At 43.1% G+C, this 25,104-nt stretch overlaps 2 protein-coding genes and 2 long non-coding RNA genes across 17 annotated transcripts in view; 2 read left to right on the top strand and 2 right to left on the bottom strand.

Moving 5' to 3' along the window:
- TUT7 (terminal uridylyl transferase 7) overlaps positions 1-3,514 on the top strand; it is a 61,268-nt gene extending 57,754 nt beyond the window's left edge. For all 12 annotated transcript variants that reach the window (XM_082696561.1, XM_082696550.1, XM_082696551.1 and 9 more), the window contains one exon: positions 2,456-3,514. In XM_082696561.1, coding sequence (XP_082552687.1) covers positions 2,456-2,523 — 68 coding nt within the window. In that variant the 3' untranslated portion in view covers positions 2,524-3,514. The remainder of the gene's footprint in view (positions 1-2,455) is intronic.
- A 2,417-nt stretch (positions 3,515-5,931) lies between these two features.
- Positions 5,932-7,288, bottom strand: LOC309846917. 2 transcript variants are annotated; one of them, XR_014302191.1, is made up of 2 exons: positions 6,578-7,288; positions 5,932-6,266 (listed from the first exon to the last, which is right to left on the bottom strand). It is a non-coding gene; the product is annotated as an uncharacterized lncRNA (long non-coding RNA). The 2 variants fall into 2 exon arrangements; XR_014302192.1 differs by having other exon boundaries at positions 5,932-6,453; positions 6,578-7,254.
- A 40-nt stretch (positions 7,289-7,328) lies between these two features.
- ISCA1 (iron-sulfur cluster assembly 1) lies at positions 7,329-18,566 on the top strand. 2 transcript variants are annotated; one of them, XM_082696570.1, is made up of 5 exons: positions 7,355-7,567; positions 13,745-13,798; positions 16,749-16,854; positions 17,690-17,819; positions 18,279-18,566. In XM_082696570.1, exons 1-5 carry the CDS (start codon positions 7,487-7,489, stop codon positions 18,343-18,345), a joined length of 438 nt encoding a protein of 145 aa, XP_082552696.1. In that variant the 5' UTR covers positions 7,355-7,486; the 3' UTR covers positions 18,346-18,566. The 2 variants fall into 2 exon arrangements, with proteins under 2 accessions (XP_082552697.1, XP_082552696.1); XM_082696571.1 differs by lacking the exon at positions 17,690-17,819 and having other exon boundaries at positions 7,329-7,567.
- A 531-nt stretch (positions 18,567-19,097) lies between these two features.
- Positions 19,098-24,644, bottom strand: LOC309846919. Its single transcript, XR_014302194.1, has 2 exons — positions 24,243-24,644; positions 19,098-21,930 (listed from the first exon to the last, which is right to left on the bottom strand). It is a non-coding gene; the product is annotated as an uncharacterized lncRNA (long non-coding RNA).
- Positions 24,645-25,104: the final 460 nt, after the last annotated feature.

The following is a 25,104-nucleotide window of genomic DNA, read 5'->3' as shown; positions in this document are numbered from 1 at the left end:
ATGTATATTTTCTTGACTCTGGTGATACTGTTATATATTTATTAGCCAATTGGAGTTGCTCTTCCGTGAATTCCCTGTTCATATCATTTGCCCATTTTGTGCTTGTTACCAGGTGGAATTCTGTAAAATCCCTATACCTATCGTTTGCCTATTTTTCTGTTGCATTATCATTTCCTTATTAATTTGTAAGTATTCTTCATTTATTCTGAATACTACTCCTTTATTATACACATTCCAGATATCTTCCTCCAGCATATCTTGTCTTTCAGCTTGTGTCTGTTGCCACTCCGAAGTTCTAAATTTTGAGGTAATCGGTGATGGATTTTCCATGGTTAGTTTTCATGGTCATGTCACTCAGTGATTTTAGGGTCATCGTTAAGAAATTCTTCCCTGAGTTCATAAAGATATCCATCTATAGTTTCTTCTATCATCATTAAAACTTTTATTTTTTTCTGGTTAGATCCTGAACCTCTATGAGTTGTGTGTGAAATACAAGGTATAGTGATCTAAACTTTTGTCCCTGGAATGATAAATCTATCCTCAATACTTCGAGCAGTTCAGAATATCAAAGATTTGTTGCCTAGAGACCATTCGAGGCTCTAGAGTATAAATACCACGGGAGAGTGCTGTGCTCCTTCCTGGTATCACTCATTTTTCACTGTACATTGACTATCTGGATGCTCTGCTTTGAGAAGTTTGCTTCTTGGGGGGCATAAGTTTCTATATGCATACTTAATATGTTTGCTTTAGTAAATGTAGATAGTTAAAGCAAAAATGAATAAAATAAAAGCCATTTATACTTCATTCTAGAGCATAACTACAACTTGGGTTTGGGAAATAAAGTCTTCCCATCTTTTCACATCGATGTACTAATAATGGCTAACATGTACTGAGTACTTTTCTATGTACCAGCTACTGTTCAGTTGCTTTACCTGTATCAGTTTATTTAATCTTTAGAATAATTCCAAGGGGGTAGGTATAATAGCCCACATTTTTTCAGATAAGGACAATGAGGTACCAAACATTGGATTGATAGAATTTTTCATTTGTTTTTAATTTTTAGTGGGTTTTTTTAAAAAACTGTTTGTCAACACAGGGCTTGAACTCACAACCCTGAGGTCAAGGCCTAAGCTGAAATCAAGAGTCAGATGCTTAACCAACTGAGCCACCCAGGCGCCCCTTTAATTTTTAGTTTCTATGAAAATACTATTCATGTGGTTTTATAACCTACTTTTTGTATTAGTAATTATTCTTCTATGCAAATCTAGTATTCTGTTGTGTCTATTATATACTTAGTCATTCATATCACAAATTTTGAACATTTAAGTTATTTGCATACCTCAGTTATGGTAAGATTTCTATGACTATTCATTTAGCAAAATTCCAACCCACCTCTCTGTCCTTCTGACTTTCCTTCAACTTGAGGATCAAAAATTGTTTTAAGTTGCATTTCTTTGATCACTCATTAATACTAAATGTTTTTTATATATACTCATATGCTTTTTTTTTCCCTTTCGTATGTCAGTTTTTCTTTCCCCAGCTGTATATCGGTGTTCATCTTTTCTCTATTGACTTGCTTTAGTACTAAGCTCAGTTAATCTTTCTCATAGGGCAAGGTGGTGTGCTTAGGAAATTTCCCCACCCCAAGATTATATAAATAATCATACTTCTTATACTCTGGCGCTTTTATGTTTAATTCTGTAATTAATTTGGAATTGAGTGGAGAGGAAGGGTATGTTGAAAGAAAGAAAACTAACACTCTCTTCCTCCCAAAATGACTTATTTGACACAGTACCAGCTATTTAACAATCCACTTTACCTCATTGGTTAGAAATGCAACCTTTGTCATATACTACTTTCTGAAACATAAGAATTTATCAGTTTTCTTTTCAGTGATCTATTTGTTTATACTCCAGAACAAAACTTATTAAGTCTTCTGTAGTGTGGCTTTAATTAGTAATCCACATTTCTGTCCTTTACCTGTAAATGTAATAAATTTCTTTTTTTCTTTGGTATCAATAAGGTATTGCTAGAATGTCACCATTCACAGGTTCATATCTGCAAAGTAATGATGCAAGATACTTATTTTTAGCCAAAGAATTTGTTGCAGTCTGTCCTGTGTGGTTGTAAGTGAAGACACTGATGTATGCAAAGCAGAGGTTTCAAAAAGTCCACCTGGCCCTCTGCACCAACATGGAAACAGTGATGAGAATGATGTCACTCTAGCAACCTGCCTGCATTTAGAAAGAATTTTGACTAGGTTTGTGTTTAATAGATCATGTTCCTTACATACCTTTTTTATATCTAGCCTTGCTTATTCAATTCAAAATAAGTGACCAGTACCAGTGTGAAAAGTTTCTGTAAATAAGTAATAATAATAAGTAATTTTATGGCTTTTGTGATAAAGTGAGGCTTGTTTTATTTATGTTGGGTTTTGTTTTTTCCCCCCCTCTAGGTAGCCTTTCCAGTAAATATATGACTCAGGGAAAAGCCTCAGCGAAGAGGACCCAGCAGGAATCATGAGGGAAGGAAAAAATGCAGCACTCTAAATGGCCACTCAGGCGTTCCCATTCACTTTGAAATTAGGTTCATTTCACAGGACATAGCAGCATAGATCAGGCTTCAACTTAACATTTAAGGGAAATGTCAGATTTTTTTTAACTTAATGAAATTGTTAATGAGGGAAAAAAATTTAGTACAGTCCCACGTACCACGAATCCCCATAGATGTAAGGATTTTAAGAGAAAGCCATGATGTATGTATTTAAACCAGGTTTGTTTTTTTTTTGTTTTGGTTTGGTTTTTTAGGCCAGGTTTTAAAAAAAAAAAAAAAAAGTATAACTGTGGGCCAGTATTCAGTGAATACAATTTCATGGTTTTTAATTCTTTCAAAGCACACTGAAAGTGGTGTGCTGATACACCCAGAGTAAATTAACCCTTTTTTTCACCTACAAATCCCTTTTTTGTTTTGAAGAAGGGAAATTATATTTATTGTTTACTGAATCTTTGTGTGAAAGCATATCAAATATGTGTGAACTGCTACTACTGTATCTACAATTTACAAACCATATTTTATTGATATTTGTAGAAATGACAACATGAACATGAGCACCTATTCATGCGAGCCTTCAGAGGGGCTCTGGGGTTTTTTCCCTAATTTTAAGTAAGTTGACATAGAATTACTGTGCTCATAAAAAAAAAAAAAAATGAAATAAGGAAAAGAAGGAGTCCTGTTTGCTGCTAAAATACATTTTCAAAGGAAAAATGACAAAACAGAAAAGCTTTTTACTTTTTATGATACTCGGAAATTAGGGTGGAGAACTTTTAAAAATCCCTGAAGATTAAAGAGGCCATCTCTGCCAATCACAAGTTTGGTTGGTGTCATTCTGGGTCTGACTGGAGCCCCCCCGGAACTGTTTCTCTAACTCCACAAGCCCTCCAGAAGTAGAATGTGGTCAGAACAATGCCTCGGTTTATTTATCATTTTGAAATAAAACCAGAATTTCAACCTGTAATTTTATCCACATTACTTTCTAGCAAGAGCCCTAAATTTCATGAGGAAACCAGAGGAAGGAGTGAGGGCAGTATAAATCTGCTCCTCTTTATCTCGTGCTCCCTCTACTTTATCTCGTGCTCGAGCAATCTGCTGTTCATTGACCCCACTGTGTGCCAAGCACTGTGCCCACAGGAGAGGCACAGGCTTGGTGGGATGAAGACAGAGAAGGACGGGGAGAGTGTTTGTTGGGCGAGCGTTCCCGGCTAGCAGAGGGCTCAGAAAATAGCACCTGTGAGCCCTTCTTTTCACCTACTTGAAGACATACTCCAGTTAAAGAAGAATCCTATCAAAATTACCTACAGAATTTGGGAAGTTGTGGTAGAAGGGTTTAGTGATTGTTCTTTACTCAGTTTGGACAAACCCAAACACCTGAATTAACCGCATGAATTAGGTACCCAGGGCAGAAGCTGCTCTTCTGATTTCTCTTGCCTTCAGCATGAAAATGAGCTTGACTGGGCACACAATTCTTGTCACACTTTCTTTGAAAAGCTATTAATGCTGTCTTCTGGCATGATAGCAGAAATCGGAGGCCAGCCTAATTTTTGTTCCCTTGTAGATTTTATTTTTTCTGCTTGGATACCTCAGCAGAGGTTTCCCTGTAAGTTTTTTGTCTGTGACTTTTCTCTAAAACAGAAGCAAATCCCATGCATCTCCCTAGCCCAGTTTGGTTTTTGGTTGTTTTTTTCAACTTGGAAAAGTATGTTAAATTTTTTTTTTTTTTTTACCTCAAAAATACTTTTGTCTTTTTTCATTATTTCTCCATCATCTTTTTCCTTCATCCTAGGAGAACTCAAATTTAATCTCATGACTGGCTGGATTTTTTGTCATTTTGCTGTTTTCTGTCTCACATGAATTTCATCATTTCACTTCTAATCGTCCTCAGCGTACCTCAGCCACCTTCCCTTTTCCTCTCATTCAAGTTTATTCTTATTTTCCTTTTCATGGAAACCATGTTTCCTTATATGCTTTTAAGAATGTTAAAGTTTCCTACATTTTATTCTAGTTCCTGGGTAAATTTCAGTCCCTCACACTGATCAATGGGACAGTGACCAGTGTTTGCCAGACCTGAAGAATGGATGACCCTTGACTTGGGCGCTGGTCACAGCCCCTTCTCAGCGCCCCAGCCGGGACAGGTGCATCTGCTCCATGCTGAGGCCAGCTCCTTGTTATCGTTCAGATGCAGCTGGCCTGTCCTTCCGCAAGCTCCACAAATGCTTCACTAGCACAATTTCCTCTTTCTCCCAGGAACACATAAAATGAAATCTATTCTTAACAGCCCCGTCTACTCTAATCCCTTGCTCAGTGTGTACAGTAATCAGCAGAGTGCACACTTAGAGATGTCACTAAATGTTCTGACGTAACTTCAGTTTACTTTTCATTTTCAAATGTGTTTCACAAATGATTCTACGGGAAAAAAATCCTGGGTAAATAGGGTTTACGGTGTTACAGGCAAAAAAAGAAAGAAAAAAAGTTCAGATTCAGATGTTCACAGAATTCAACAAACTCCCATAAAATTGTAAAGATGTACTTAGTACTTTTTTCTTTGAAAGTAGGCATGTTTAGACAACAGCAGTCAAGAATTTAGCACGCTTCCCTGGGTGGAATTCTAGGCTTACTTAGGGTCTCTGGCTCTGTCAGTTTTCCAGCTGAGAGTGTGGCAATCCTCCTAACCTCATGGCAGTTCAGTTTCCGTGCCTATAAAATGGAAGTCACACCTGCCCTTTCATAGAGTAGCGAGGATCAAGTGAGGTCTTGACTAGGAAAAACACTTTTAAATATCTAAAATCCTGAAACTAAGGCCCGAAGTACAATGTTGAACATTTCCCTATTTTAAGTTTTTAACCTATTGGTGGGAATCTAAATGTCACAGCTTGTCAACTCCCTCAACAGTTACCACACCCACCTCATGACGCCCTAGGACAGCTGCTGCCCTGAGATAAGGGAGCCCACATATTTCTTATATAGTCACAAAAATCCCCTAAGGCCAGTTTATCTCAGGGGCCTGCACCAGTTTCAAATAACATTAGGTGTGCCTGACCCACCACTAAGTAGATTATGCGACTTACCACTCACACGCAAAACAGCCAACCAAGTTAAAAACTGAGTAGTGTGTATGAAATAGATGAAAGAATTAAGCATACATGGGGAGATCCTGAACCAGAAAATTTAGGATTAGATTTTTACTTTTCTAATTCACTATACTAAAAGGCCAGAGTTTATGCATCACTTTTAAACTAGTCGTCCCAATGTTCCTGCCCTACCGATTCTAAAATTGTGAGGCTATGAGAAAGTGTGCCCAAGGGTGCTCTTCAAATCTATAAAGTGCTACACAATTACATAACAGTATTTCAACAATTAAGAATCATACATGGCATCTTTTTTTTTTTTTTTTTTACATTTTATTAACACTATTAGAACAGTTCCAGGTTCACAACAGAACTGAATGGAAAGTGCAGAGTTTCTGTATACTCTGGTCCCAACACAAGTCCAAATCCTCCACTATCCACATCCTGCACCAGCGTGGGGTATTTATTTTTTTCAACTGATGAACCTATGTGGACAAAACATTATCCCCAAAGTCCATTGTTTACATTAGGATTCCTTCTTGGTGCCATAGGTTCTGAACAACTAGCAACAGTTTATTGAGTTGCTGGTACTTAGCTATGTGCCATACAGTCCTCCAAGGGCCTTTCATTTAATCTTCACAGTGTCTGTAGGAGAAGGGCATCGGAAGTAAGACACCTGGTACCAAATCACCCAGCTAGTCCGATGAAGCCAAGACAAACCCACCATACTACCATCTAATCTCACCGTGTCTTTTGTGTTAAGCCGGGTTTAGAGGCAAAAACAACCCTTCTCTTACTGTCATCACTTAAGTGAATTTTGAACTCTCCAATCCTGTAGCAGATGAAAGAAACCGGGCTCTAAAACACACTTCGCTGATGAGTTCTTTCCCCACGGAAACACTGAGCAGAGGCCCTCCTCCCCAGGCCCGCCCCACCGACCTTCCTTTTCCCTTTACCTCTAGCACCGCCGCGAGGAATTGCCGCCTGTGAGAAAAGCCAGCTAAGGGGAGGTTGCCCTCCGGGGCGCTAACCCTGCCGCCCTTCTGTCCTCCCAGGATCGCTCATTCTTTCCTGGACTCTCCAGTTACCAGGCTTAGGTGTATTTCAATTAACAAGCAGAATTATAAGGCAGAGGCCCCTGAGCAGCCACGGCAAGGTCTGGCGGACAACAGGTGTTCATTCAAGTCTATTCCGTGGGTCTCGCTGAGGGCCGACGGAGCCGCCCCGTCACATCCCCGGAGGGCGCTGGGTTCGAGTCAGCCCCTGAAAGCGAAAGCTGTATTAGCACCAACCTCCAACAGCCCTTCAAGTCAGCACGCGGTGAGGGGAGGACGCGCAGGGGTGTGCTTGGGCGGTTTGTTTCAGCCCCCCGCGGTAAGTCTATGCCTGAAGAAGCGTCTAGCTCGACCAGGAAGGAAGACAAGTACGTACGTGTTCCCCTACTGCTCTGGGGAACACCAGCTCTCGCGTTCAGCGTTCCTAAGCAGTGACGCCGCACCTTTCCCACGGACAGGTCGGGGAAGCGACAAGCCTCCAGAGTCAAGCCAGCAGCCACTCCGCGTGCCCAAACCCCACTCCCCACGACGCGCCTAAGCAGCTCCCAGAAGACGACCTTACACCCCCCACGCACCCCAGCCTCGCGCGAATGCCCCGCGTCACGTGCCCACAGCCCAAGCGCCGCGCCCCGCCCTCCGCCTGTCATTCATGCGGCCGCCCAATGACGGTGGCGGGGCGGGCCCGGGCGGGGTGGGGCGTGGGGCGCCGTGCGCCGGAGCCTGTGGCGTCAATGCGGCCGCCGTGTCCATGGAGAGAGGGTGAAGTGGCCGAGCTTCGGCCCGAGGCACCGGGGCTCCGGGACGGCGAGGATGTCGGCTTCTTTAGTCCGGGCCACTGTCCGGGCTGTGAGCAAGAGGAAGCTGCAGCCCACCCGGGCCGCCCTCACCCTGGTGAGTGGTCGGGGCGCGCGGTCGGACGGGTGACATTGGTTCACCTCCGCCCCCGCGAGGAGGTCACGGCGGTACGGCGCCCGGCCCGCTGTGCGGCCGCCGCGTCGCCGCCCTGCCGTCCGTGCCCTGGCTGGGGAGATAAACAAGCTCGGGCGGGGCTGCTCCGTGGGAGCCGGGCGCCCCGGGAACTACGTTTCCCAGCAGGCCGTGCGCCGCTGTCTGCGGGGCGTTGAGGGGCGCCGCGTGTGCGCGGAGCCCCGGGCCCCCGGGGAGGCCCGCTGCGAGCCCGGGCCGCGACTGTGCTCGGGTCGCGGGCCCTTAGGAGCTCGAGGAGCGGGAAGCTGGGGGAGGGAACCCGGACTTCTGCCCTCGAGGGGCGCGGGGAGGGCGGAAGCTCGCCGGGGGACGACGGGGCGAGCGCGGCGAGCGACGTGAGAGCTACCGCGTCAACAAAGCCCACCCCTCACTGAGATCAAGGCTCCAGTGCACAAAGGGTTCCTTCCTGGCGTCGGGGAGGCTTTTTGAAACACCCTCCGTCCGTCCAGCGGGCCTCGGCCGTAGTCGGCTCTCACAAAGGACAAAGAAGGATAAAAATTTCTACCCTGAGTGAGCGTTGGGCGTTTTCTGGGTGAGAGGTTGAACACCCTGGGGGGGCACCGGAGTCCATACCGCGCACGGTCGCCGCAGGGTTTACCACGCAGACGCGATCCCTAGTGCTCTGCGCAGTTTGTTTGTTTAACAGGGAAAACTCACATACCAAAAAAATTTACGCCTTTAAAAAATGTACCATTCGGTGGCATTTAGTACATTCATAGTGTTGTGCAACCATCACCTCTGCCGTTAGAAAACATTTCACCCCAAGAAAACTCCGTATCAGTTAGACGGTCACTTGTGTTTGCCGTTCCGAAAGGGTTGGATTTCATAGGAGAGCTTGAATCAGTTCGGCCTTCTTCTCACCCCAGTCCTGGTTAAGGAGAAGCCTTTGTGCAAGCATTCCGCATCTAGAGAGTGGGAAGTCGAATTGGATCACGGATTCCATTCAAGCTAATGCTATAAAAAAGCCTGTTGTCAGAAAATCAGTTGAAACAAAATAGAAGGAAGTTGTGATCAGGTGGGAGGATTCATATTTATAATGGATAAGTGTTTTTCAGCCGGTACAGGTTATCCTGATTATTCTATATTCCTGTTTTCTGTGCCACCAACCCTGTTTTCATGTCCAGAAGATAACATCATCAGATCTGAGAATTCTCCCACTGTCTTGAAAATCACAAGAACTGAAGGGCCTGGGTCATACTTTGTGTCTTTCAGTCTGAGTCAAAAAATACTGAGAACTGAAAAGAATTCTACTACTGATAATGGTAGAGCCAGAAAGAGGAGATGCTTTTTTGCCTTTTCTTTGTCCATCATTTAACATATTACCTGCTTGTTCAGAATCTGAGTCATTCCCTTCCTCCCCATCATTGTCATTCAGCTGACATTTAAGACCTCCTGTGTTTCAGGACAAAAAATAAATTGAGTTACCCAATTCCCACCCTCCAGGGACATAGTTGTGGGCCAGACCATTGCCACCCCTGGAATTACCAGGGATAATAACAGCTGACATTCTCAGACCTGCGCTCTCTGCACTTGCTCCTGCTTCATGACCTGTCACCAGGCTTATTCTGCTAACAGAATTGTGTCAGTTCTTCATCTTGTCAATTCTTAGTTCACAAGGGCTCTGTGTTGCCTTTGATCAAGTGTTTGATTAACTTACCAGAGGCCATTGTGTGAACTTAGCCTGTTTAACTGTCTAGCTAACTTTAAAAGATCCTTTCCCTGTAGTCTTAGCTGGTGCCAGAGAAAATGCAAGTCCTGGTTGTTTTCCACCCATAGCCCGCATAGCAGGCTTGCAGTCATTTTAATCAGCATATGCTCCCTGCTCCCAAGACCCTGGCATGAACCTTGTAAATCCTAGCATGTTCTGTGGAATGCAGAAGCAGGAAGGTGATCAAAGGGCTAATGAGTGAATGATAAAAGCTAATGAAACCAGAAATGATTCAATAAAATGGGTAGGAAGAGATCAGTGTTACCTAGATACATAAACTTGACATCAGTAATTTGACATGGTGCAAACTTGTCTAAGTCCTGTACCTACGTGGCCAGCAGAGGTCATCAAAAGGCTAGGAAAAGGAAAAGGAGTTGATGAAATGAAAACATGGTTCCATGCTGTCAGCGCCCAGGTATCCGCGTTAACTGATGTTAGTCCAGGAGAGACTCATGATTTGCTGGAACAAAAGGCTTGCTTTGGTGACCAGCTAGCTGCGCTTAACACTTCTCTGCAACCAGAGATGGTTTCTTGGTTGAATGTTTTAAGTCTCCACCCCACCACTTCAAAGTGAGTACTTTTGGACACCTGCAGAGGAATTGACAAAAGAAATTGAATTTTTAGGAACCAGAGTAAAATAGATGAAAGCCTGAAGACTAACACTACCCTGCTGGCAGAGACTTTTATTTCCATCATTCTACAGATCAGGGTTAGTGCAATCATAATTTAGGATTATGGACACCTGTCCATAAAGTGCAGCCAAAGTTGTAAGAGAATGATGGTACACAGCCAGCATCATTTTTCATGCACAGACAGAAATTAATGCATTATGTGCAGTGAGTGCTTTAAGACTTAACTTTCTAGTGGCACCTGGTTGAGAAGGATGAGGAAACACTGTTACTTGAGCCCCAGTTAATTCATTGAAGGACAAGTACCAGAAGTGTTTTGGAGCAATGATCAAGCAGTAATTTGTATATTTAGGCAATTTACAGGGCATTCTCCAGGAAACAATTTCAGGTCGCCTAAATGTATAACGATAAGAGGATAGTTAAATAAATTAGAGTAGATCCAGTTGGTGACCTATTATGTAGTCACTGTAAATAATTTTTTTAAGTTTGGGAGTCCTAACTCTTCATTCCTTAACTTACTGTCCCTTTATCAGTTATTTAATCTTTAATACTTAAATCACAGAATTGTAAGAGTGAGATGATGCATATAAACCATTAAACACCTGGAAGGTACTCAGTAAATGGTTAATATGTTTATTAATGTGTATTATGAGAAACATAAGAAAGGCCACAAAATATACACACACAGAGATGACTAGGAAAAGACAAAAGGGAAAACATCCTAATGCCACCTGTAGCTGTTAAAGAATGAGTTGAAAGATACTGTAACTTGTTCATTGGCTGCTATTTATCTGCCGTCTTTTAAACATTAAAATGCCATATTTATAATGAAATTAAAATAGGTTGTAGTTGTTGGCACATGTTTCGTATACATAATCATGGAGTTAGCTTTGGTTTTAGTTTTGTTTTCTTGAGCAGCAAAATATTAAAATTGCCTGGGGAATTACTTAAGGAAATACAGTGTTAAGGATGAGAAGTTTCTGATACCAAAACAGACTAAAGATCTTTTTTAAGGGCCTTTTGTCTTGTTCTATGATCTACCTATGAGTAGATTAAAAACGATCATTCTGTTTCATTGAGTTTCAGGAATCTTAAACTTTAATTCATTGGCCAAATTGCAGGTGAATAAGTCATTAATTATATATACATTTCTTAGAAAAGTGTAGGTGTCTTAGTCGTTTGGGGGAGTGCATGGAAACGGGAGGCTACCAGGCCTGCAGCATGTTGTTGTGAAGTTTTTGGACTGTTGGCCAGATTGAGTGTACTTACTGCAGAGTTGCCAGAGCCTGCAAAGACTGGAGAGCCCAGGAGGATACAGAAAGTATTTTTTTATAGTAGCATTTTTTTTTTCAAGTGCCACATGTTCCCTTTTTGTCCTTCTGACTTGTTCTGAAAATCAAATCCCTCACTTAGAAAGTGACAAGATCTGTATCTTTCCCCTTAAGTACGTACTCTGCTGGGTTTCCATCAGTAACACTCTGCCAGTGGAGTATGCTTGGTTTTGGCCTGACAGACGAAAATTAAGAAAGCTCATTTTGGTTCCTATGATGACAGTTCCCAGGCACACAGGTTACTTTTCCCTGGACAGTGTAGGGGTGTGAAGTCAACCACTTTGGGATAGGTGGACCACTCTATGAATTGTTTTTGTTTACTGTGTGTTTTCTACTAAGAGTTGGGAAAAGAAGAAAAAACATTATTTTGTAAAATCAAATTTGTTAATTTAATAATCATGTGGAGATAGAAACGCGTGGGGCTGTTGACAGAGTGGTGTGTACTCCCTGACTTTTGTTTTGGTCTTGTAGCAGTGAACACTCATCACCTTTGACTCCCCAGCATTACAGGGCAAGTTGTACTTGCAATAAATATTTTCCCACGATTGTGCTTTTTTTTTTTTAAACTTATCGGAAATCCTTTGCTCTTTGACAGTAATTAGATTAATTTCTTCAGGGCTCAATATGGGAAATAAGACCATGAGACCAGCAGAAGCTAGTTTTTCTGACATTTGTTTAGAAGGGTAAATGAGCATTTTTAACATTCTTCTTCAGGACTATTCCTGTAACTATTTGAGGTTGACGCTGTGATCTCAAAAGAAGAAAAAAAAAAAAGTAATTCTCTTCTTCATTTCCTTCTTTCTCTGGCATACTGCTCCCTATTTTCACTGTTGTCCTCCTGTTCTGGTAGAATTGTGGGGAAAGGCCTTTATAAATCACTACTGATGGTGATTTTTTTTTAACCTTTTTTTTTTTCTTTTATAGTTACACACAATAAGTATATATGTGTATACCCACTGTATATTAATAACTGAAGTCATAGTTTCACTGAACATTCATCTTTATTTAGTGTAATACATTGTTTTCTTTTTTCTTCTTGTTTGTGTTTTTAAAAAATGCTAGTGTCAGCCTTCTAAATTGGTTTCATGGCTTTTCTAAATTGGGTCCGGACTCTGCTTCCACATCTTCATCTGGCCAGCACCCCCACTGGACAGGCCCAAGAGCACACTTGGAGGCCATCCTCTTGGTCTGCTCCCGTAGCACAGGCTTGGGATTTGGCTACAGTTACTTCTAAGTCATAGGTCATAATGTCCACTCTGGGATTCCACAAACCAATAAAATGCCAATAAAAAAAACTGGAGGACCAGCACAGCATTGCCAGCTAAGCTAATAAAGTAGGAAGGACATGATCTCTTTGTTAATATGCTCTCACCATTGTAAAGTAGCAGGTTTATATTGAGCTCTTTGTGCCTGGCACTGTTGTAAATGTACTTCGTGAACTCATTTATTTAATCCTCCCAAGAATCCTGAGGAGGAGGGTCTGTTCTCCCCATTAAAGCCAAGTAACAGGCTTGGACATAGCTAGGAAGTAGGGCAGAAATGCCCTGGAACAGACTTTGTCCCTGACAACACCATGAAAAAGCAGACAGGACCCAAGATAGAAATAAAGTAGATGTGGGAAAATTGCTCTTCCCAGGAAGGGGGGCTTGGTGATCCTGACCCATACACCTAATACATCGTGGTGCTTTCCTCATTTTGAAGACAAATGGGCCAGGTAATTAAACAGCATTGCTCCTGAAAAATGCCTCCCGGCGCTTGTTTCTGTAGTTGACTAGCTTAATTCTGTTCATCCAGATATCCTGAGATATTTTAAGCCACATTTAGTAGCTGTGCGAACACGTGGTGGGACTTTTATGAGAGGCACCCTCTGGGTTGATGCTGCTGCCTTATTTCCTCTCTGCATTTTAATGGGCTTGAAATAGATTTGGGGTAAACAAACAAAACAAAACAAAAACAGTAGAGTTAATAGTAATCAAAAGGAAAACTGCCTGAAGGTTTGCTTCCCCAGCGATTCCTTGATTGATTCTTGGCTACTGAGCGCCTTCTCTGTGTCAGGGATTGTCTTGTTGCCGAGCATGCAGCAGGAGCACAGAATAGAGGCTGCCCAGCAAACGTGGGTTTGTGATGTAAGTAGAACCAGAGAACTGATGACAGGGAGCCGATCTTGACTGGGGGGAACAAGATTCAAAGGATATTGCTAGAAGGTATGTTAATAAAAATAGGATGTTTTGAGTTGAGGAGAGTTCATGTGTTTATGGACAAAAGCCACAAGGTACTCAGACAAGAATGGAATATAAATTTGTCAGACAAATGTGCTAATAGACTTGAATAGTCTTAAAAGACTAAGGAACTATAAGGCTTTAAAGAAAGCAGGTTTTGTAGCTAAAAACTTAATAACTTGTTCTTTTTTCAGACACCTTCAGCAGTAAACAAGATAAAACAGCTTCTTAAAGATAAGCCCGAACACGTAAGTAAAACCAATCAGATGAATATTCAGTAAAAAAATTGAAGTTGTATTTTCACAATGAATTATCTTGTGATACACAGTATGTTTTCATTGGTTAGGGATTTTTATTTAAAAAGTAAAATACGCTTGTGATTTTTATTTTTTATTTATTTATTTATTTTTTTAAAGATTTTAATTTATTTATTTGACGGACAGAGATCACAAGTAGGGAGAGAGGCAGGCAGAGAGAGAGGAGGAAGCAGGCTCCCTCCTGAGCAGAGAGCTCGATGCGGGACTCGATCCCAGGACCCTGGGATCATGACCTGAGCCGAAGGCAGAGGCCTTAACCCCCTGAGCCACCCAGGCGTCCCCGCTTGTGATTTTTAGAGGCTCAAATAAAATATAACAGGGTATTGAGGGAAAAGGACATCATTTTGTGACCCAAATTCTTGGCTGTCTTTCAGCCTTCTAAGGGGCCACCTCTTAAGTGTCCTTCCTGAGATGAACATCTGTGTGTCCATCTTCTTCCCTACTTAGAGAAAGCATTCCATACATGCTGTGGTTACGCTTTGCTTTTTGCCCCTAATAATATAGCTTGAAGTTCTTTCCAGAGCATTACAGAAAGACCCAGCTTTTTTATCATTCTTATGACTGGATATATTAGTGTATTTTATTGAACAGGTTCTATTTATTTAGCCAGTGCCCCATATTAAGGTCTTTGGGGTTGGTTACATCTAGTGCTGCCACCAATATCGTTCAGCAAATATTGTCTGTAGCGTGTCAGGCCCATTGTTCTAGAGGACTAAGCCTGTGAGCCTGGCTCAGTGCACCCCTGTAGGCTGTCCTCCTAGACACAAAACTGTTGAGTAAGAGGAGTGTGCATCCCCTTCACCTTCGGGCATTGTTGCCTGTGGAATACTGTAAATTACATCCAAGTACTAAACTACTGATATTTAGTAATTAGACTTTGGAGTGGTGTCTAGGTTCTGCTATACAACCTGCATTACAGTGTAATGAAGTTCTGGCACATTCCTCCTAAGAATTACTAAATGCTAAAATGTATCCGTGTGGCAACCCCGTTAGGATAGACTGATGGAAAGAGTATATATACACGGGTGTAGCTGCGTGTAGGTTTGAGGGATGGCAGTGACATGAAGAGGATGGAGCACGCACGCCTCATGGGGTGTCACTGCTGGCGCGAGCAGTCCCTTTTCCAAACTCCAGGTACCTAAAGCTGTATTTTCTGTCTTCTGTAAGTGTCTGTATTCATTCCTAGTCGTTGGACCTCCTGCTTTGCTCGAGTCTTCCTGTTTATAATGATAAAAGCTAAGTCAAGTTAATACTCAGGACATGTGCTCCAGAATTCCAGCTAGATGGTTTCTTATTGGTCACGCTGAATGTGTGAATCGCCCCGCACGTTCTCTTCTCTCTCTCTGGGAGTGAATAAGACCACAGTTCTCTCTCCTTGTTAAGGACAGAAGAGACTTCAGTCGGACTGCTTCATTCAGAACTCCCAGGCAGCTTAGCATTCTAGCTCCCGCTCTCACCAAGTGTCTTCCTGCTCCGTGATTACTTTCCTGAAGCAAATACACATTGCTGCTTTTAAGAGAATCTCTCTCTGTCAAATGAATAAATAAAATCTTAAAAAAAAAAAAAAAAGAAATGAAGAGAATCAGGATCTGCTTGGCGAAATCCTACTTTTCATGATAATACTTTTACTGTATACTTCAAAAAAGCAGATAGGATCCAAGATTAGATGTTCGGTAGATATTGTTAGGAAAGCACTTTAAGATAGACATTAGATTAAGGCTGATATTTTAAAAGTGCAGTTTGGTCCCATTTTAACTTCTTATCATCTCTGCGGGCTGCAGTCTTTTGATTTCTGGTACTTGAGAATGTTTGCATAGTTCTGCATTAGAATTAAGGCCCTGTGTAAAGGCAGGATGGTTTCCAGGGGATGGCCTAGGGACCCACTGAACATAGGGAAGCTTCCTGAGAACATCTCTTGAAATGAGGAATTGAGAATTTGTTAGGTATAGGCTCCTGGGTGGCTCGGTTCCTTCTGCTCAGGTCATGATGCCAGCTCCTGGCATAGAGCCCTGCATCGGCCTCTCTGCTCAGCAGGCAGCCTGCTTTCCCCTCTCTCTCTCTGCCTGCCTTTCTGCCTACTTGTGATCTCTGTCTGTCAAATAAACAAACAAAATCTTTATTTTAATTTTTTTTTTAAGTTTTTTATTAGGTAGTCATCTGTGCCATCAGGTACTTTTCTTTTTCCTTTAACAAAAAAAGGGATTATTCATGTTTAGAATTAAAATTCTTCCTTTAAGGGGCACCTGGCGGGCTCAGTTGGTAGAGCAGGTAACTCTTGATCAGGGGATTGTGAATTCAGGCCTCACATTGGGCAGAACTTACTTTAAAAAACAGAAGCCAAAAAAAACCCTCTTCCTTTAAAAATGTTATTCCCAGCCTAATCTGCCAAAAGCAAGGGTTAAGTAGTTAACATGCATTGGTATAGTGGACTGCCAAGGCATTATATGCAGATGATAATTGGGACAGTTAATCACATGGAAGGATGATGCCTTAAGTGGCAAAAACAAACCAGAGAACTAAGACTTATTCCTGTTATAATAAAGCCTGTGTTTAGATTATATGTATCTATGACAAGGACTGGAACTAAAAAGGAAAAAAAAATGTTTTCCATAGAGTGGTAGTGACTGGTTTTGGGTTTTTTGCATTTAGTTGTTTTTATTTTAGGATCCCCACTAGTATTGCAGTGCTGTTTGTTAAATAGCTAAATTTTTTAAATGCTTGTTTCCCTTTCCACTTATACTTCTTGGTGGGACATTTCATAGCCAGAAATCTAATATCTCTTTAAGCTTCTGAAGAAACAAATGTCAAATAGCCAGGGTTTTTATGAATGTTTAATATGCACTACTTTAAAACTAAGTTTATATTTACACTGCTTTTTCAGGTAGGTCTGAAAGTTGGTGTCCGAACCAGGGGTTGTAATGGCCTTTCTTATACTCTAGAATATACAAAGACAAAAGGAGATTCTGATGAAGAAGTTGTTCAAGATGGTAAGTTCCAAGCATACATAGTGCTTGCTGTGAGGTAGGGTGGTTTGATGGACTTTCATGTATTAGATGATTGATACACGGCAGCTGAGTGAGAATGGTACCGGATTGTCCCCCATTTTGCTGATTAAGAGACTGAGACATGGGGAGGTGAAATAGCTTGTCTGAGGGTCACTGAGGCTAGTTCAGTGGCCTGGGGAAAAGTTGAACCTACTCAGGTTGGCTCCAGAGGATATGCTCTTATCATTTGTTTTATTTCAATTAGAAAAGATAATCATTGCAGAAAGATGTTAAATGCTGAAACTTCAGACAGAACCATCCATCTTTTGGGAAGCAGCAATTTGACGTCTATACCAAATAAGTAATGTCATCTCGTGCTTTTGAAGAATCTGTGTTTTAATTTTTATTAAAAATGCCAGTGCTCTAATTCTCTCTTGCCCCCTGGCCCTACCCAATAATCTGATAAAACCTATTTAGAACAAAATAATGTCACGGCCTCGGGGGAACTTCAAAGAGCACTAGCACGGGTATTTCAGTATTTCAGTGGTAGCCAGTGGTAGCTCTGTGTCAGAGCTGTGCTATTACCTAGCTAATTCATCTCATTAAAGTGAAGTTACTGACCAATGATGACATTTTTGTTGTTGTTGTTGTTGTTTTTATCAAGTTGTTTTAAAGTGAAGTTACTGACCAATGATGACATTTTGTGGTGTTTTTTAGATCTCTACATAAAATACCTTAAATATTAAATTTTTAAATTTTAAATATTAAATCTTTCTGAAGATGATTTCTAATAACTATATACAGTTTATATTTGAGTAATTACTCAGTTTCTTATAAGGAAGAAAGCTTTCTTACACCAGTAATATTTATGAAGATACCAGCCTCTATACCAGCGTAATTCCAGGGAGTTACGTTACTGCCAGTTTTCCGGCCCATGAGCAGAAGAAGAAAATGGCCACGCTGCACTGGTGGGCCTCATGACACCAGCCCCGTGTATCACAGTCCTGTGTATGTGTGTCTGCTTTCCAGTGTGTCATGTGTACAGATGTCCGTGCAGGCTTTTACACATTTATTGACTCTGTTTTTACAGAAGTCTCAGAATATACGCCTTTCCTTCATGTTGCAAATTGGAAAAATGGGTGAAATACAGTGAAAAGCAAATTCTAGTTTTGCGTGGAACTGTCATGGAGTATGCTTCTCTGCACCTGTCAGGCCTAATACTGTGTTTGACTTAGATCATTGGGTGGAAAAGGGACAGACAGGAAACTGAGCACTAAAGCTCTTAAAGGAAATAATGAGATAGATTCAGAAGCTTCCTGTTGGACTTTTGTCAGTGGTTAACTATTTTAAAAGTTCACTTGTGCTTTGAACCAGCAGGTTCCATAGACCTGCAGGCTTTATGTGACATGTGTTTTCTTCTCCCCAAGGAGTCAGAGTGTTCATCGAAAAGAAAGCACAGCTAACACTTTTAGGAACAGAAATGGACTATGTTGAAGATAAATTATCCAGTGAGTTTGTTTTCAATAACCCAAACATCAAAGGAACGTGTGGCTGTGGAGAAAGCTTTAACATTTGACTACTCTGGCTGTAAGCTCCAAGAACACTCATGGAAGTCCTAGGGCTTACTGAAGAAATCATGTGACTGTCACGTGCTTAAAGTTTATAATGTATGACTGCCTTACACGGAAAATAAAATGATGCATTTTGAAAGTGAAGCCAGTGTGTTAGATTCCAGAAGAAGCGATACTTGTATTCTTCTTAGAGGCAGAAAACGAGAAGCCATTCCTCTCTTTGGGTCATTTTCCTGATTTGTAAAGAAAAAAAAATCCTACCCTGCACTTAATTGTCTTGCATCCTTTCTATTAGAACCAGCTTCATGAACGCTGTCTACCTGGGAGGATTTCAGGAAATGTATTTTTAATACGTGTGCACGCCATAGCTCGCTGTTGAGAGTGGCATGAACGTGCATTTCCCGACCAGATCGATGGCTCGTAAAATTCGGAGGCAGAAGATCCTGAGAGCAGGCGTGACGTGGAACTGCACTGGTTTTCTCCCCAAACTTGACACGGCATTTCTACATTTGTATCCAAAATGTCTTTGTCAGATGCCTCATTTGCTTTACCCTTTAGCAACACCAGCCAGTAGATGAAAGTATCGAACAGAGATTTCCTTGAACTGCAGTGCAGAACAGTTCTGAGCGATGGCATCAAAAGGTAAGAAAGACTTCACCCACTGTTTTTAATCCATTTCTTTTGCCACCCAAAACGTCCCCTCAAAGGTTGAATCTCAGGCTGGTGTCTTATAAGCCATCCAGCACACCCCCTCGATTCCGTACCTGGGGAAGCAGCCCCCAGTTCGTCCACTCTCACTCCGGGGGCTGTGTAGCCGCAGAGCTGGGACGACTCTCTCCTCCCGCCCGTGTAGGGGACATTAGCTCTGCAGTCAGTGAAGATCAGTGTGTGGTCTGGCTTCTTCATCTGATTGGCATTTTGATAAGGTTTCTTTGTAATTTGTTGAAGCTCATACTTTGGTTATTTTATTTTGAGTGAGAAGAATCTTATTTTAAAACCCACTTATGTGAATTACCATCTTGTTTCCTTAGAACTTTGAAACAGTGGTTTATGCTAGCAGAGAAGACATTTGTAGCAACCCCGAAATATCCTTTTAAATATAGTCATCAGTTTGAAGCAGCACATGAGGGTCTTTTCTTAAAATTTCCAATACATGTACACTTTCTGGATCTCAAGTTCAATGACTGAAATTCTTAACCTAACATTTCGTCACCAACTTTCCTTTGAAGGCATTCTTTTTGCCATTTAGTTACTGGTTTTCCTGGGTTTGACATATTAAGTGTTCTATGAGAAGACACATAGGCTTTTTTTTGAAAGCTGACTTTGTATTGAAGTCGCCGTCCTATTTATGTCCGTCGTGTTTACTGAAGTACCTGGCACAGAGTACACCACCGCTCCGAGCAGTAGCTGTATGTACGTGCTCCTGAGTCCACGTTGTTAATGATTGTCAGCCCACTTATTATCTGTGCAATACTGTACGTATGTAGAGATTGAATTGTCAATAAAAAAAGAACATGGCCTCTTTGTGATCATAAAATTGCCTTTTCTTTATAATGAAGGGTTTGGGAATAGTAGCTCTTCCGGCGACTAATGAATAATGGCTGTTTTCTCTAACCAGTGTCGTCACCAGCAGGCATTTTCTGTGCCAGATTCTGTTGCATCATCATCTTGCTGCTGTGTTCTCCATGCAGCCCTTTGACAGAGCCATTTGGGATTTCTCTTGGCCCCAGACACGCCAGCATTCCCTTTCTTCTGCAGCCTGTCTTCTCTCCCTGTTTTGCTTCCTCCGTCCTCTCACACAGATTCCTTCTCATGTTCTCGTGTCATAATCTCTCCCTGGAATGCTCTTTCCAGATCTGTCTTCCAGGCTTTATGTTCACCTCGGGCATGTTCATAAGCACCTGCTCTCCGCCTGCTCTGAGGTTTCACAGATGACTGGAGCTACTCCTCAACCCCAAGAGATCTTAGGATTGGCAAATGAGACACCAATGAAGAGAACACTCTAAGTGTTGCAGTAGGTAAAATGTATTGCCTGCTTGCTCCATGCCAGGAGCTGTTTGAATGCAACCTTCACAGTAAGCCAGTGAGGTACGTCTGACTCCTGTCATTTCATAGATGAGAAATCGAAGCATGACGTGAACAAAATAGTGGACCTAAGTAACACAGTCAGCGGCCAGGTCAGAGTGACCGCCCACCTCATCAGGCACCAGCCTGTGCTCCTAGCAGTCAGGCCATGCTGCATGTTCTAGCACCCAGATGGTTGCGCTTTCTAAGAAGTTGTCTTCGAAGTCGTGACACTTAGGCCAAGTTTTAAAAACCCTGAGAGATTAGGGGAAGAGGGAAGATAACAGACAAAACTAAAAAGGATTGAAAGCATGTAGGAAGCTAAGTTCTCCAAAGAACATGAAGCAGAAGGGCAACAAGACAGAGAACATTGGGCCTTTCACTTTCTGTACAGGCAGGGAACCACTCAGTCATTACAAGGGGGCCATGAAAGCATCTGCATTCAGAAGTGTCTGGCTAGCTGGCTGCCTGTGGAGCATGGAGAAAGCTTGCCAGCGAGGAAGACAGGAGGAGGTACTGCAGAAGCCCGAGTGGGGCCTGAGGGGGAGACCGGTGAAAGGCTTCGGACGTGCCCTCGGCAAGACTCCATTGACCAGACCAAGCTCAGCAGGGCTGTGGTGTTGTGGCCCTTGGCTAATCACACTAGCAACACTTTAATGGGGATTTCTGTTGTTTTAGTCTCGCACAGTATCAAAAGGTTTTTGAATACAGAGCTTAATCATTTCTTCAGTGTTCATTTAACACCAGTCATGTTGTCATTATTTTTGACAAAAAGACTGCAACGGCCACATCCTTTTCTTACCCATTTCAGCCAAGCTCCTCTTCAGACCATGGGTGGACCCTCTGAGAGGTCACTTCATAGTGCCCCCGTGTGACATGGAGGACATCAGCTGCTGTGGTGGGAGCGTCACGCAGAGACAGGGCCGATGGTTTTTTAGTTAGAAGAGCAAACTAGAAGCCCACTCCAGTGGCTGAACTATCCCAGGAAGGATTTCAGGAGGCAGAGGCTATAGCACTCTTCTGCTACCTGCTGTCTCTCTGTCCTCTGCCCCATGAGAATGATCTTCTCTTTGGCAAAGAGGAAGAGGTGGGTGGCGTTTGGAAAAATCTCTACTAGATCAGACGTCCGTAAGATTTCCAGTACTTCCTAGGTTTCATTCATCAGGAAATACCTCTAAAAAACAGCCTTTCTTGTCGTGTTTTGATGTCTGAGACCAGGAAATGGGAAGAGTCTGTGATGTTAAGCCGCCTGGTCATTTTCGTGCCGTCAGCGGTGAGGCCCGTGGAGCCTGCAGAGCTCTTTACAGGCGTCCAGTTTGTGCCTCAGTGCAGACGTGCCGTGGGCCGCCAGATCACATCACCTCAAGGGTGAACACTTGTAACCAGCCTGATGTGGGGGCTCAGTTCAGCGGTTCATGAGATGCCGGCTTGCAAACCTGTAGGTCTGGGGAGAGATACACCTGGATTTAAATCACCTTAAAAGGCTACAAAACGACAGAGCCCATAATTACACATGGGTTAGGTGATTTCTCTGAGCCTGTTGCCCCTTCTGTGGAACAGTCTCAGGATTTGGGGGAATTTGATGAGCTAATTACACATAAACAGCGTGCACGTTAGAGTTCAAAAGAGTTTGTAGTTTTAGTCCTTTACACCTTTGGTTTTTAGTCAAAGCCAGAGTTTAGGGAAAGGAATATTTCCATTCAATTAGGAAGTTACTGCGCCATATTAAAATCTGGGGGAGATTTCCTTATTTCTCTACGTGACCACAAATAAAATCATATAGAGAAATGTTTTTCTCTTTGTAGCTAATTAGCCGTTAAGAGAATTCCCATGTCAGGGGGCCTGAGAGGCTCAGTCAGTTAAGCATCTGCCTTCAGCTCAGGTCCTGATCCCGGGATCCTGGGATTGAGCCCCATGTCCGGCTCCCTGCTCGGCAGGAAGCGGGCTTCTCACTCTGCCTCTGCAGCTCCCTCTGCTTGTGCATGCTCTCCCACCCCCTTAAATAAAATCTTAGAAATGAAAGAAAAGCCCCTGTAGAGAGATATGTCTTAACCAAGTAGCTGAACCCCCTCCTTGGGCTAGAGGATTGGGGATCCACCTACCCTGTCCCTTTGTGATGCGGAGCCATCTTGGGGGGTGAGCCACAGTGGGATATGCGATAGCGACTGCCTCCCTTGCTCTTCACCAAAACCTTCGGTAAAGGCTAGGGTTCTCATGAATGACAGAACATAATCTTCCCCCCAGCAAGGGCTCTGTACCAGTGATAGCGCCCCAACATAAAATTTCCCTAGGTCTTTGATAACCCTAGTGGATTGCATCATAGGTTTAATTCCATGAACAGGTAATTCCCACCTGTTTACTGTCAAGTACACGTTTAGAGGTGCCTTACTGGCTCGGTCAGAAGAGCAGGCAGCGCTTGATCTCAAGGTCGTGAGTTTGAGCCCCACACTGGCCGTAGGGATTACTAAAATAACTTTACGTGTTTATTGTTCTCCATAGATTCCACGTCTTCAAGCAATCCTCAAACTTCAGAGTATGAATGAATCTGAGGATTTTGTTAATAGTGCAGACCTGATCCCAAAGGTCTAGGGGACCCTGGGGTTCTGCATGTTGAGCCAAGGTCCAAGTAAAGCCCATGCTCATGCTTTGCAGACCACATTTGAGTAGGAAGGTTTTTAACTATCTACAGAGAGTACCTGCTTGTATTAAGTGATAATTCGCACTTGTGTGTGTTTTTACCGACTGCCCCACCACGGTGTTCAGGGCTTCTGATCGGCCCAAGATGTGGCTATGTTGCCACCCTTGAGATGATGGGACCGCTCAGACTGCTTACCTGCCAATTTTAACTGTAAGCACTGTCTGATACCTTTCAATATTGTGAAATACTTAATGTCTCAAGGATGTCCAGCCCCATTTCCACTTAGCTTCCTTGGTGGCTGGGTGCCCAGCTCAGTCCCCACTGTATTACCCAGCACAACCAGGCGACCTGGACAAGTCGTTTTGACCCTAATATTCTGGAACCAGAATCTTCTCAGATAGACCCAGTTTGACATCTCAGGGAAGGGAATCTTGCACGGCCCTTCTCTGAGCAGCCACAGAAAGTGGCACAGGGCCTTGCCTTTCCTCAGGAAATGTGTTTTGTGGTAAACTGCACAGAAGAGAATTTACCATTTAAGCCAGTTTAGACGGTGCAGTTCAGTGGCCATAAGTACCTTCACAACCGTCACCATCCGTCTATAGAACTTTCTCATCTTCCCAAACTGAAACTCCATACCCATTAAACACTAACTGTTTGTTCCGACCCGCCGCCAGTCTCCTGCCTCTGGACTTGTCCAGTCTAGGCACCTCAGCCCCACAGTCACACAGCATGTCTCGTGTGTCTGGTCAAGGCATACAGTTTTAATCTTCATCAGCAGGAGGCATGGCCTACATAGTTACTACTGCTGCGCTTTAACCCATGCTGGTGGAGTCTGACTGGCCACTGACGATGTGTCTGCTGATGGTTGTTAATGAACAATTGAGGGCAGTTTAAGAAAAACATCAGACAGGAGAAAAAGCATCAAAAGACTGCACTCAACAGACCCAGACAAAATTCCTTCTGAGGACTAGGGAGAAACAGGTAAAACGAAGTTAAATATATAGCGTAACCCTCACTTTTGTCAGGGAACAAAGCCCAGCGACATAATTTGGTGCTACAACAGATCTTTTCTCCCTCCGTTTCCTCCCAGCACAGCCCCAGTCCACTTGTAGCCAGACCTTTTGGGCAAAGGTAGAAAGCCGTCTGTCTCCGGTAACTGCCTCGATTTCTCTTCTGCATCTTTCCATATCTATAAAAGGGAAAACTTGACAATTCAGTTACTTAATTTACTACTTTTTCAGTTAACTTACTACTTAATCAGCCACTTTTTAAGATGTCCAGCCTCCACATTCCACCCATTACCCTCCTACAGGAAGATAGTCCCATGACCCTTCGTTGTCATGCAGCTGATTATGTGACCTTGAGGAGGTCCATATGTCACAATGCGTATTTACCAACACTAAGCATTAGGATTGCCAGATCCAGGCCAGCCCAAGGGGTATCAGATGAATGAGACCCAGCCCTGCTCCCAGACATGCCGGTTCCTGAACAAGATGGCCACATAAACAATTAAAAGCAAGTGGTAAGTGCCACCCCTAAGGGCATAATGAGAGAAGAGAGAACGGGAATTTCAGCCAGCGTGGGCGTGGCTAGGAGAGGAGGGGTGAGGTGGGACGTGCAGAGGGACTGGAGAGGCTGGTGCTGAGGGATGAGGTGGTGGCTGGCTTCACCTACCAATCAGGATTGGGAAACGGACCTCCTTCCAGCAGGTCAGCAGGAAGCTGGTCCCAGCTAGCCGTGACTGAACTCACCAGCCCCCCTCTTCCCTTGGGGCCATCACTTAGCAGCCTTGCCCTCTTCCTGCCTTTCTTCCCCACCCACCATGTTCCCACTGACTCTGAGCCCTGACCTGGCTCTCCTCTCCCTCTGCCTGTCCTCACACCCAGCCCTGGGAGTGTACGGCCCCGGTAGATGCAACAGTTTGAAAGAGGAGGCGATCAGAAGATAGTAGAGCGCTCCCTCTCCCGGCTCCCCTTGGGC

Source organism: Mustela nivalis (assembly GCF_964662115.1).
Source record: "Mustela nivalis genome assembly, chromosome: 13".
Taxonomy (NCBI): domain Eukaryota; kingdom Metazoa; phylum Chordata; class Mammalia; order Carnivora; family Mustelidae; genus Mustela; species Mustela nivalis.
Note: the sequence above shows the minus strand (reverse complement) of the source record. Positions and strands in the feature narration are given on the sequence as shown.